General features: G+C 34.3%; 4 protein-coding genes, 1 long non-coding RNA gene and 1 pseudogene across 8 annotated transcripts; 4 read left to right on the plus strand and 2 right to left on the minus strand.

Annotated features, from left to right (window-relative positions):
- Positions 1-613: 613 nt before the first annotated feature.
- Positions 614-1,141, plus strand: AT1G68285 (annotated as a pseudogene; the record flags this gene model as incomplete). The annotated part of the gene is made up of 1 exon: positions 614-1,141.
- A 1,046-nt stretch (positions 1,142-2,187) lies between these two features.
- On the minus strand, positions 2,188-4,069 carry AT1G08973. 2 transcript variants are annotated; one of them, NR_139532.1, is made up of 4 exons: positions 4,046-4,069; positions 3,572-3,954; positions 2,794-3,246; positions 2,188-2,700 (listed from the first exon to the last, which is right to left on the minus strand). It is a non-coding gene; the product is annotated as an other RNA (long non-coding RNA). The 2 variants fall into 2 exon arrangements; NR_139531.1 differs by lacking the exons at positions 2,794-3,246; positions 3,572-3,954; positions 4,046-4,069 and having other exon boundaries at positions 2,188-2,418; positions 2,602-2,623.
- ENDO2 (endonuclease 2) lies at positions 2,305-4,072 on the plus strand. Its single transcript, NM_105500.2, has 9 exons — positions 2,305-2,474; positions 2,556-2,727; positions 2,821-2,931; positions 3,027-3,082; positions 3,156-3,239; positions 3,312-3,404; positions 3,488-3,552; positions 3,654-3,727; positions 3,804-4,072. The coding sequence occupies exons 1-9, from the start codon at positions 2,352-2,354 to the stop codon at positions 3,896-3,898; spliced, it is 873 nt and encodes a 290-aa protein (NP_176996.1). The 5' UTR covers positions 2,305-2,351; the 3' UTR covers positions 3,899-4,072.
- On the minus strand, positions 3,965-4,984 carry AT1G68300 (Adenine nucleotide alpha hydrolases-like superfamily protein). Its single transcript, NM_105501.4, has 4 exons — positions 4,703-4,984; positions 4,510-4,601; positions 4,315-4,433; positions 3,965-4,230 (listed from the first exon to the last, which is right to left on the minus strand). The coding sequence occupies exons 1-4, from the start codon at positions 4,893-4,895 to the stop codon at positions 4,152-4,154; spliced, it is 483 nt and encodes a 160-aa protein (NP_564927.1). The 5' UTR covers positions 4,896-4,984; the 3' UTR covers positions 3,965-4,151.
- A 114-nt stretch (positions 4,985-5,098) lies between these two features.
- Positions 5,099-7,101, plus strand: AE7 (MIP18 family protein (DUF59)). 2 transcript variants are annotated; one of them, NM_001160985.2, is made up of 6 exons: positions 5,099-5,303; positions 5,435-5,571; positions 6,008-6,111; positions 6,196-6,295; positions 6,622-6,667; positions 6,776-7,101. In NM_001160985.2, exons 2-6 carry the CDS (start codon positions 5,446-5,448, stop codon positions 6,871-6,873), a joined length of 474 nt encoding a protein of 157 aa, NP_001154457.1. In that variant the 5' UTR covers positions 5,099-5,303; positions 5,435-5,445; the 3' UTR covers positions 6,874-7,101. The 2 variants fall into 2 exon arrangements, with proteins under 2 accessions (NP_001154457.1, NP_176998.1); NM_105502.2 differs by having other exon boundaries at positions 5,125-5,164; positions 5,435-5,587; positions 6,018-6,111; positions 6,776-7,097.
- Positions 7,102-9,309: 2,208 nt separating this feature from the next.
- MYB62 (myb domain protein 62) lies at positions 9,310-10,815 on the plus strand. Its single transcript, NM_105503.3, has 3 exons — positions 9,310-9,629; positions 9,718-9,847; positions 9,942-10,815. Exons 1-3 carry the CDS (start codon positions 9,476-9,478, stop codon positions 10,516-10,518), a joined length of 861 nt encoding a protein of 286 aa, NP_176999.1. The 5' UTR covers positions 9,310-9,475; the 3' UTR covers positions 10,519-10,815.
- The last annotated feature ends 2,286 nt before the right edge of the window (positions 10,816-13,101 follow it).

The following is a 13,101-nucleotide window of genomic DNA, read 5'->3' on the forward strand; positions in this document are numbered from 1 at the left end:
CAAAAACTCACCATTAACCCGTGAACCGGTTGAACCGGCTGAGTGTGGGTTTAAAAAATTTTTCTTCATTTCGGAATAAAATATGGGATTTTAGACTTTATTCAATCATTTTTAGAAAAAAAATCAGTTCTTAAACTCATTTGATGTTTTAGATTTTGATAAAGACTTCACAATGCCGCTTTAAAAAATAAATCGAATACTGAGTGAGACACCCAATATTAGTTCTGTGAATTCACGATGTTTTATTAGTTTATTTCTGTCATTGGTGATCTCCTACTATATTTGTTACGGTATTAGATATTTAGTTGAATTTTAAAAATTTAGTCACTTCATTATTATTGTTTGCTTATATATATATATATTTGGTGCAAATGATTTAATATTTTATTAAATATAATCTGATTTTATATTTTATAAACATGATATGATTATTTTGTTTTTAAATGTATAAGAACTCTAAAAACTCTAAAATCTCTATTAATATTAAATTTATTAAATAAATTTTAATTAATTGATCCATGGTCCAACCTGGTTGACCCGATGACCCAGTGACCCAGAAGGTAGTCCGGTTCACTGTCTGGGTCGGGTTTAAAAACATTGGTGAAATGATAGAACTAGGTACAATACGTTTGAACGAGTAGACAATCCTTACTCAAGCTCAGCTCTGTTAAGTTAAGAAAAAAGATAACAAGCGATTCTGTGTGGACGACAAAGCATTGAATAGAGTAACAGTACCTGACAAGCTTCCTGTTTTAATGATAGATCTGTTGCTAGATGAGTTTAATGGGGCCAAAAATCGTCTCAATATTGGACTTTGGAATAGGGTATCATCATATATACTAATATAGAGAAGACAACGTTTAGAACTCATGATGGACATTATGAGTTTGTTGTGATGTCATTTGGTATTACAAATATGCACATGTTACATTCCAAGCATTGATGAATGAACTTTCAAGACCTTATTTCAGGAAATTCATTTTTGACATCTAACGGGTTTCGGGTTTACTTCAAATGGAAAAATAGCACATGAGTAAGGGATCGCTCTAAATGGAATTCAAAACATGTACCTTCTTTTTTTGCAATAGAATCCAAACCGAACTATTATGTCAAAAAATTTCATTGCAATTTTGTTGTTCGTTACTATAAATTTGGTTTCAATGTTCGTAAAAGAATGCACATCACAATACACATCGTAATATTCATGACAACATATTAACTAAAGATAAGGGATCGCTGATACAGTTTTAATGGTTAAGTTAATCGTCTAATACTTTTTTCTCTCTCTTTGTTATCGTCAACTAGAGTATCTTCCCGAGGCATTTATCTCAACTCTCTGTAACTCTCCTCCCTAGAGTGTTCTCCATTACCGGCTCAATTTCAAGTGGTCCAAACATATCAGACACAAACAGTAAACTCTCACATACATCATGAGTCATTTCGTGAAGTAACTGCCTCATTGTTCTTCTGTCTCCAATTAATTTAACACACATGGCTCTTCTAATAATGGTTTTGATTTTGGTTAATTTTGTAGATATCCAAGATATGGATGTGAAAGTTGAAACACAGGTTGACCATAGTGAGTTGATATGCTTGGTATTATTAACTGTGGATCAAAAACAATGAGAAGGAAGTTGACCAAAAAAAAAATAAAAAAAAGTGAGAAGGATTGTTCATAGTTTTTTATAAAAACAATCTGGGCCTTTTTATGGGCATTTATTTTTTCATGAAAAATGCTTCTAAGCCCAAGTAGGTGTCGCACCCCTGCCCACCCCATGTGGGCCGTACCTAGGTGTGTCTTAGATGAAGCTAAACCATTTTTCATAGACTCATCCATAAAAAGTATGCAAGTTAAAACAAAAAAAATACTGGTTTTGGTAAAATTTGCAACTCCTGTCACAATTACTAAGGCTTGAACCTTTCTTCACATAGATGTAGCACAACTACAATTTTTTTTTATATGCAAATTAGTTGCTGGAAACGTGAACTCGATAGAAGCAAAATGAAAAAAAGAAGTCAATTCTGTTTTCAACTGAATCCTTTTGATTTCACACACGATTCATTTCCTAAACTGAGAAAAAGCAAGAAAAGATACAGTATCTACCAAATCATAATGTACCCATTTCTTTCTTATAACCTTTAAGAGCTTTCACACAACTTGGCCAAAATAAAAATAAAAAAGAAGCTTTCATTTCACACACCAACACATATCTCTAAACACATAAATCTCTGGAATTTACTTCCTTATACGTCTCTATTCTTTATCAGCATATTTATACAAGAGAGCCAAATGAGAACTCACTCATCTCATAAAAACAAAAACAACAACACACATTTCAAAGAACTCTGAAATGGCAAACCAAAAAGGGTTACATGTAGTGATGATGATCATCACTGTTTGGCTTCTTTATGCAGCACCTAATATCCATGGATGGGGAAAAGAAGGTCATGAAATCATCTGTAAAATCGCTCAGGTTTTGATTTTTTCATCTACTTTTTCTTTCAGACTATAAACTAAGTATGTAATAATTTAATAAATTAAAGGAGAAAAATAGACTAGGTTGGATGAAACAGCAGCAAAGGCCGTGAAAGAGCTGTTACCTGAATCTGCAGAAGGAGACCTCTCAAGCTTGTGTCTTTGGGCTGATCGTGTCAAGTTCAGATACCACTGGTCTTCTCCTCTTCATTACATCAACACTCCTGATGCATGCTCATACCAATACAATAGTGAGCGTTTTTATTATAATATCCATATCACAAAAAAATTAAAAGCATAAGTGTTGTGTATCCAACCACATTTCCTTTGTTTCGGGTCCAAAGGGGACTGCAAGGACGAATCTGGAGAGAAAGGAAGATGTGTTGCGGGAGCCATTTACAACTACACCACACAGCTTCTTTCCTACAAAACTGCAGCTTCATCTCAGTCACAATGTAGTACTAAAACGTTGCCATCTTTTTGCTTTTCACCAATTTCCTCATCTTTTATCTCCCTCTTATATTCTGTTTCTATTTTTCCTTGTGGCCAGACAACTTAACCGAGGCCCTGCTCTTCGTGTCCCATTTCATGGGTGATATCCATCAGGTATTATAAAAGTCGATCAAGATAACTGGTTTCTTATCTGAGTATGTCTGACTGGCATAATTGTAAAATACAGCCTCTACATGTGAGTTATGCTTCAGACAAAGGAGGTAACACCATCGAAGTACATTGGTACACGAGAAAAGCTAACCTCCACCATGTAAGAACTGCGAAACGCATCTATTATTTCAGCATCAGATAGTACAAAGTTTTAAACTTTAGATTCATACAGATATGGGATTCCAACATTATCGAAACAGCTGAAGCAGATCTCTATAACTCTGCACTAGAAGGAATGGTGGATGCACTCAAAAAGAATATCACGGTACTAATGCAACAAAACTACTGTTCTCTACATGTATGCTACAAGGTGTTTCTGACTTGCTGACATGTATTAATAAAATGCAGACAGAATGGGCAGATCAAGTTAAGAGATGGGAGACCTGCACAAAGAAGACAGCATGTCCAGACATGTAAGTATGATAATAGTACCTTTGAATAGAAGTGGTTCTTCTTCATGCCAGCAAGAAGCAGATTTAACTTCCAATTGCTTTCCCCCTGTAAACTTTTTTAGATACGCATCCGAAGGAATTCAAGCAGCCTGTGACTGGGCATACAAGGGGGTAACGGAAGGAGACACTCTAGAAGGTAAAGAATCCACCCAAAAAACTATGATGATTGACAAAAGAAAGAAGCTAACAAACACATAATGTCTTCTACGCAGATGAATACTTCTATTCACGTCTACCGATAGTGTATCAGCGGTTAGCACAGGGAGGGGTGAGACTAGCAGCTACCCTAAACAGGATTTTCGGTTGAAGCTGAAGTTACAGCATAATGATTGGTCTAAGCCTGTCTTCATATTAGATTAAAAACTGCATTATTGAAACAAGGAAATAGCAATCACAAGCCCCGAACACGGCAATGCTCTTTCATTATCAAACAAAATAAATTATGTTTACTCACAAAGTTTCTTCAAACAATAGTAACCAAGCAGAGCATTATTATCAATATGTTTACAACACACACACATCAAGCCAGGGTTCTCGAACTCTTTCATGAGAAGAGGTCTTCAAGCTTTTGTTCTCACCACAAGAACTGGGCACTTAGCATTGTTAACACAGTAATTGCTAACACTTCCAAGGAAAGTCCTGTCCATACACACACACACACATAGAACATAAGACACATTATCATCTCCAAAACCATCAAAGTTTAATCTACGCAGTACACACCTTTGTAATGCTCCTTTACCATGGCTTCCAACCACAAGCATATCAACACCAAGCTTCTCAGCAGCTTCACATATCGCTTCTTTAGGATTTCCAAATTCCAACACCTTTCTTGGAGTAACCTAATACACAACAACCAAACCAATTAGTTCCAAAACACACACGAATCTGACTAATTTCATATAAGTGAAGTCAAACCCCAGTCTCAGCACAAATTTTGGTTCCTTCATCAAGACGATTCAATCCAGCGTTCTTATGACTCTCTTGCAATGAGTTTATAAGCTCAATCGCTACAACACATAAGACCAAAATTTTCAAACTCAATTTCAAAAAAATCCAACCATTATCAACAAAATGAAATCGCCGGAATCCGATGAAGAAGATTACTTACGAGCGGCGCCATAAGAGGAAGCATAGACGCAGCTGAGATCAAGATGAGGTTGAGCAGTGAAGAGGATGATGTCGGAATCGGCGAGGCTATCTTTGAGATACACGAGCGTCCATTGAAGAGCGCGTTTACTACATTCGCTTTCATCAATCGCCACCATCACTTGCTTCATCACGCTTTTCTCTTCTTCCGCCATGGTTTTCTTCTTCTCTGTGATCGCTCCGATGACTTGGTGATTTGATTTCTCTTCTTTGAGAAAAGTCAGAATGATGACGTGTCGATTGTGTAGAGGAAGGCACGAGGTTCTTCTGGAGATTTTGAATTATTCGATGGGCCTGATCCAATTTCGGGTTTCTTGTATCAGGTCCAGAGAAAGCCTATAACCTCGTTGTTCTTATTGGCTCATCGGATTCCAAATTGGCGGCGAGGTTACACAGACCTACTCCTCAAATCCTTAACGTACTCGTAAGCCCATATCCGATTTTTCTTTTCCTGTAAATTTAAATTTTCTTACAAATTTCTCAAAATCGCAAAATCTTTGCCTCTTTCTTCTCTAATCGAACTAAATCTTAAAACTTTGCTGATTGATTGATTTTCGATTCCGGTATGTATCTTTCTTTAGTTTTCAATTCGCTGCTTGCTTCTTCCCTGGGAATTTTAGGGTTTTTAGGGTTTTGTAATTTCCGATTGAAAAGTTTCGTGCTTTACGAGTCTCTGTAACTCAATTTTTGGCAGGGAGAAGAAAAATGGTATCTGGGTTGATTAATGAGAACCCTATCATTTACCCAAAGAAAGAGAGGCGTCTTCGTACTGATACAAGCATTACTGATGAGCTTACACCAGAACCAATTGATCAACTTGAGATTTTTGATATCCTTTCTTCATCAAGTTTTCTTAGAACTACTCTAATTGCAAACCTTAATTGGTGAATTGGTTTGATTGTGTGTGATTGTGAGGATGTGATTATCGTCTTACAGCTATTAGCATCTGAAATTAAGAGTAGCTAGTGTATGCATAGGTTTTGGAACAACTTGACATGCCTCTTAGCTTGAAGTTTGCTTCTTTACACTATTAGAAGTCATGAATCTTTTGTTCTCATATGCATATCTTTTCGAAGTAGGTGTTGGAACCATTTGACATGCTTCTTAGCTTAAAGCCTACCTATGAATCTTTTGTTCTCGAATGCTAAATTTCTTGTAATTATGCGTGGTATCGGTTTGGTAATCTGTGAACAAATGGAATCTATGTTTTAGTTGATACAGAATGATATTGGATTATTTCTGTTGTTTTCTTTAACAATACACAAATCATATAAGAGATATCAAAGATCCAGAGCATCCTAATACTCTGGAAGATCTCAGAGTAGTTACAGAAGACTCAGTTGAAGTGGATGATGAGAACAGTTATGTTAGGTAAAATGTTGGGATTGAACGTTTTGTTATGGATTTTTAGTGTTCCTTTGAGCCAATCTGTTGAGCTCTACCATTTCTTTTCAGGGTTACGTTCACTCCAACTGTCGAACATTGTAGCATGGCAACCGTTATCGGTCTTTGTGTCCGTGTGAAACTTCTACGAAGCCTTCCTTCTCGATACAAGGTACAAAGCTTTCTTGTTATTTCATTTCTAAGATTTTCCGGTTCCCTTTTCCTGTAAGTTTGTCAAGATGATCTTCTGAGCCCATTTTCTGATTTATACATTATCGAGAGTGGTTTGAACGTAACTGAGATCCAACACATGTTCTCCTTGTGATGATATATGAGGCAGAGAAATTTTTTAATTTTTCATTCTTAATCAACTGTTCTTGATACTTGCGAAGAGAAGATAGCCCTAGCCTCTACTATATATAGTTAGGACTGCCTTAAAACACACTCGCACAATGTTTTATGTGCCTCAGTCCTCTGAAACGAATCTTCATTTTTCAGATTGATATAAGGGTAGCACCTGGTTCTCATGCAACAGAAGATGCATGTATGTCATTTTTCAATATCTATCCATCTTTTTTGGTATGCATGTTTTGCTTTACATCGAGTGTACTTCTTTAACATGATGTCTGGTTTCTTGGTGTTTAAAATGCAGTGAATAAACAACTAAACGATAAAGAACGTGTGGCGGCTGCACTAGAGAATCCAAACCTCGTGGAGATGGTTGATGAATGCCTGCCATCAGAAGAGTGAATTGCTTTTATTTTCTTGTGAGCAAGTAATTTACACAAGCCTGGTGGTCTCAGTTTACACTATCAATACATGTCTCTGTTTTATTTGCAAAGATTTTGATCCATCACATCGACTAGGACTTGCATTGTAATACTTACTCTGATTTCAAGTTTGTTCTCAATCATTTCAATAAAGTCTCAAACACAAGTTCTTTTTAATAAAAGTTGACGTGTCATTTCGATTTCAAAGTACATATACATCAATCAAGTTGGGAACTTCACATCTCTCTCTCTCTTAATGCATTATTACAAAGTCAGCAAATTGTTTATGAAGCAAAAAGCTGTTTTCTTCTTCTTCTTCTTAGATGTATTGATATATGAAAAAGGAAACAACGATAATGAGATGGATATTTTTGGAAAGGATATGTAAACTTGAAACACACACTTTCTTTTTGTGTCCCAACTTATCTTTAGGTTTTCGATTATCCAGAGTATATGATGTTTATTGTTTCGTTGTATAATGTATGGGACTCGAATCATACTTTAACAAGAATCTTGTATATAGCAACTTGGTCTCAAGATCAACCTAGTTGCATAACTTGTAACCCTCCGATAGAATCTTGCAATCATATATATCTTGTAGATGTTGACGAACTCGAGAATCGGGTAACAATCAATCATCTTCTTTTGTAGTCTCGTGATTTGATTATTGTCGTCGTTAATTGTTATGCTATAAGTAGAGTTTAAATTTGAAAATATGCGTATGTGAGTTGTAGACGACAAAAAATATTTAAATTTGTTTACGTTAGTCCAATTATATGGATAATATTTGAAGGAAATGAATGTAACTGTAATTCTATAGAACAAAAATGACTGTTACTAATAACATAGTAACAATTATGTCATTGTTGATTATATAATAAGAGAGGATAATGAAGACACAAATGTCAAATCGACTTTGTTTTCTTTATTCCTGGTCTTTAGGCTTTATTTACATGTTGTTTTGGTTTTTGGGAGTTATCATCTTCAAAAGATTGGGTTGAACAGTAAGTGAGAGTTATTAGCAATACCATAAGTTTTAATACATGCACATAGACATTTTTTGACTTGCCGGTGTAAAGCGACACGACCCTTCCTTATTTTTCCAAAATTATTATTTGTTTAACAAAATATTATACAATACGATTTGAGCTAATGAAAACTAATATAGGAAGAAGAATCTTTGAATATTCAAAGTTTGAAAGGATAATATGCTATACTAAGTCCGCATAAATTAGCTGGCTTCTAGAAAATTGTTGTTAAAAATAGCTGTCTTCTAGTTTTACCATTTACATAAAAGTTACAAGAATTTATATCATTCATTACACCATATGTAATATATGGATATGAATTCGGATGATGCCACATCGACCACAATAGCTCAAAGCTACTAAACAAAAAGTCTTGACTCTTGATCAAACATTTGGAGTGTTTATTCCAATTTTTGGATTGTTTTGGTACAATTTTTATTTAATCAATAATTTGTGGGACAGTGGTTTATTAGGTTTTGTAATATCTTGTTTGTCTCGAGTCAAGACACATGTATCATGTATGCTTCTTGTTCCCATACCAATAATTATGTTAAACTATGTTCAATCTCAATATTCAGCAACATTACCAAATAGAAAACCAAAATTTTTATAAAAACTGTTAGCCAAAGTTGGGATAAAGACAATTTTAGAAGTAGAAGAAAGAAAAATGACTAGTATACACTATCACAGAGGTAAGAGTTAAAAATGAACTCTATAGCATATTATGAATATGACTATTGTAAACTTTTCCTGTATAGTTAATTTAGTATTTAAGAATCTAAATCGTACTTTCTTCTTCCAAAATTCTGTTCCATATTCTTTTCACGTGAACATCTAATCCATAGAGTTAAATCACCAAAATTCCATTTCTGTTTCATCGTCGCATAAAAAAGTTTATGAAACTGTATCGATATATTCTATGCTTCTAATGAATTATATACTTGGACCAGGGTTCATCGCAGGATTCGACTAATCCAAAACTTTTTTTTTTAAGAAAGTCATATTTAACTGAAACAAAAACCAGATGATTTAAAAAAAAAATGTTTGCATATATCATATATGTGTTGGCTTTTGAACAATGGTAGCTCGAAAAATAATTTCAGAAAAATTGCATGCGTAAGATGAAAACAGAGACGCGATTAAGAAAATGTCAATGAGATATTTTGTGATAACAAATACTAATGAGTTAAAACATGTTTTTTGACAATTTTAGAATGTATAAATGTCCTTGGCAATGTTAAAAAAATAACAATATTTTGTATGAGTTAAAAAGAGAAGCTAATTTAGTAAAACAATTTACTTTAATTTGGAAACGTGTGATAATTAATTTTTCATTGGAAAAAAGCAAGCTGATGGCTAAAGTAACAACATTTTCCAATACCACGACCACGAGTCTATAAATTCCCAAGAACCTGTTGAATCACTTTCACTTCTCAAAGCACCTAAAAGTCTATCTCTCTCTCTCTGTATACAGTCATGCATGCATAGAGCTTAAAAGATACGAAAACACCACAAACCAAATATCATTAAGTAATTAGGAAACTTAAACTAAGTATGGAAAATTCGATGAAGAAGAAGAAGAGCTTCAAAGAAAGTGAAGATGAAGAACTAAGAAGAGGGCCTTGGACTTTGGAGGAAGACACACTTCTCACAAATTACATCCTCCATAACGGTGAGGGTCGTTGGAATCACGTCGCCAAATGTGCTGGTAATTAATCAAGAACTTGATATTGGTTTATTAGTTAGATTCTCTGACTTTACTATATAATCACTATCTTTAACAAAAATGAGAACAGGGCTAAAGAGAACTGGGAAAAGTTGTAGATTGAGATGGTTGAATTACTTGAAACCCGACATAAGACGAGGGAATCTTACTCCTCAAGAACAGCTTTTGATCCTTGAGCTTCACTCTAAATGGGGTAATAGGTGAGTGATGAGTCACTTTCATATCTCAAGAGTCTTTTATTTTCTTTTTTTGTTTTTTTTTTCTTTTTTCCTAAACGAATATTTGTTATCTAAGGTGGTCCAAGATTGCACAGTACTTGCCAGGAAGAACGGATAACGAGATCAAGAACTATTGGAGAACAAGAGTTCAAAAACAAGCTCGTCAACTCAACATCGAATCTAACAGCGACAAGTTCTTTGACGCTGTTCGTAGTTTTTGGGTCCCTAGATTGATCGAGAAGATGGAACAAAACTCATCCACTACTACTACTTATTGTTGTCCCCAAAACAACAACAACAACTCTCTTCTTCTTCCTTCTCAATCTCACGACTCTTTAAGTATGCAAAAAGATATAGATTACTCGGGTTTCAGCAACATAGACGGTTCTTCTTCAACTTCTACTTGCATGTCTCATCTAACAACAGTTCCACACTTTATGGATCAAAGCAACACCAATATCATCGATGGCTCGATGTGTTTCCATGAAGGCAATGTTCAAGAATTCGGAGGATATGTTCCTGGCATGGAGGATTACATGGTAAACTCGGACATCTCAATGGAATGTCACGTGGCGGATGGTTATTCAGCGTACGAGGATGTTACACAAGATCCCATGTGGAATGTGGATGACATTTGGCAGTTTAGGGAGTAATTAAGTCGTCAAGAGATGAGATGGTAGAGCCTACCACTACGGTTCTATTATATGGACTAATATACTTCTTTTGCTTAACTAAGCAAAAAGTTTCGAACCTTTTACCCATATTATCTCGGGTTGGAGACTAGAACATGTTAAATTTGTATCTTCTTTGTTGCGAGTACTTACTAAGTCATTGGATAAATATTTATAATGATAGTTTCTTGTACAAGTCTTTGAATTCATGAAATCTTTTATCAATGTATGGAATTTTATGAAGTTTTAAACTTTAATCATATTCTTTTCGGATTGGAATTGAAACATGTTAAATTAGTCTAAATTTTTCCTCTTAGTTGGTGATCAAAGTCAATGTTTGGATAATTATTTATAATGCTTGTTTGTTTGTTATATAAGTCTTTAAATTCAAGAAATCTTGTATCAGTGTATGGAACTTCAATTTATGAACTAACCAGGTCAATTTTATACATGACTAGACTTAAGAGTAAATAGTAAAGGGTAGTCTCTTGTCTTGAAATCTTTGAGACTTGTGTGGATTTTAGTGAGAAGAAAACATATCTAATCTCACCTCAACAGGTGAAATAACCCAAAAGCTAGGAGAGTCGATCTATCCAAGATATTAAAATGATGGGGATAGAGACTCAACCATCTGTCCCTTCACCAAATTTGATGTGTTTCTTTGTAAGATCGTTGACAATATTACAGGGCATTTGGCTTGATTGACATAAATCGTTTTTTTGTGGAATTAACGAATCATAAATAATAATAAAAGAATTGATTACATAGTTGAATGCTCTTACATAAAGTTTTAATATATACGCATTTAGACAAACCATACAAAAGTTTTAATATATGCGCATTTTGTATACCAGCAGTAATCAATGTTGGTTCAAGAAGATAATAGAGACAAAGGACCCATCAATTATTTATTATAATTATCTGAAAAGAGCTTCAACTAAAATGATAGAGAAAGGTGGCTTTGGAGAAGTCTTGTTAATGGGATCGAATTATTGGAGGTCACTTCAAAAGCCTTTCATAAGTACATGGAAACTCCACAATGATTTGAACCCAAAGGGTACCACTAAAAGTTGGAACAAACATTGATGCACTTTTGAGAGGTTATGAACGATAGATCACACTCATTGTGTATGTAAAGATTTTAGTATTTCAGACAATATACAAAAAAAAAAAAAAAAAAAATTCCTTATGATCGAATCCAGAAACGTAGATGGTCCTGCTATGGACGTGGAATTATAAAATTGTATAACTTAAAGATTAAATATCTAAAACTGGTGGATAAACGCCAAATACTTTTAGAAAAGACATGAGTAACGTGGACCCAATTTGAATAGAAACATTACTGTATAGGTCAAATATTCATTAATTACGGATATATGTTAGTTGCAAAAAAATTTCAAATTTTGTAAGAACATAATCCACGCGGCCAAATCATTTGCATCTTCAAAATTCATTTCCAATGACAATGATCTATATATTGTGGAATTTTAATTGCATAAAATCATATATATTTTGAAAAATGTTTTTAGTCAAGTAGTTAAGTGTCTATTTTTGCGGTTTTCTCCAGTTACCCTTACCCACACAAAATAAAAAGTGGGCTATCGATCGGACCTTCTCGACTGATATGGTATTAGAGTGAAACCAAAAAAAATCATATTTTCCCAACTTAACAAGCACATTTATTTTAATCACTGTAATCGAAATTCTCATGTTCAAAAAATTTTTGGGAAACAAATAAAGTGAAGTCATGTTTGGTCTACATATCACCAAGCTTAATCTTTATATTGTCTGAATAGTTTATATATCTGCGGATTGGTCGACCATACAACCAGGCAGATAGTGAGACCAAACCTTGATCTTAAAATAGGCAAGTTCAATTTAAAGTGTCGTAGAACTGTATGGCTTGTTAAGGTCGAGATGGGCCAAACTAACATTTCTACTGCAATACTCATTTATCAAAAATTTGGAGATACGCAGAAATATCAAAAGTTATGAACCGAAATCGATAGTTCCATCGGTTGAACCCGAAAAGAACATCAGGGAGAAAAAGACCAAATATTTCAGTTCACACAAAATATATTAACGTACAATGTTCTAATCTTTAGTTTGGAGAAATATGTCTTTTAAATTACTTTTTGGTTAAGAAATACTACAAACCAAAAAAAAAAAAAAAAAAAAAAAAAAAGTCTTACTACAAATAATGGGGAAGTAGAGTGGGTGGCACTGGTATATTAACGTTGGTATGGTTAGGTAGGCCGTAGGTTAGTATGAAAGACTAGAGAAAGTCAAAAGTCAAGATTATTGTTTAAGAAGAGGCACCAACTTAAGAACACCAGCTGGTTTAGTTCATGAAACAAGACATTTTACAACAAAAGTTATGACCATCTCGTAAAGTAAACAGTGTTGTTTTGGCACCAAATCTTACAACCACACGTTACACGTATTACGCATATATATATATATGCTCATTTTCTTGTTCCGTGTTTCCGAGTTCATCTTGTTCACATTGTTCAAACAGATTATATCTTCACTTCCATAACTATTATAGTCAAACCTAAGACATGA

Source organism: Arabidopsis thaliana, assembly GCF_000001735.4.
Source record: "Arabidopsis thaliana chromosome 1 sequence".
Taxonomy (NCBI): Eukaryota; Viridiplantae; Streptophyta; class Magnoliopsida; order Brassicales; family Brassicaceae; genus Arabidopsis; species Arabidopsis thaliana.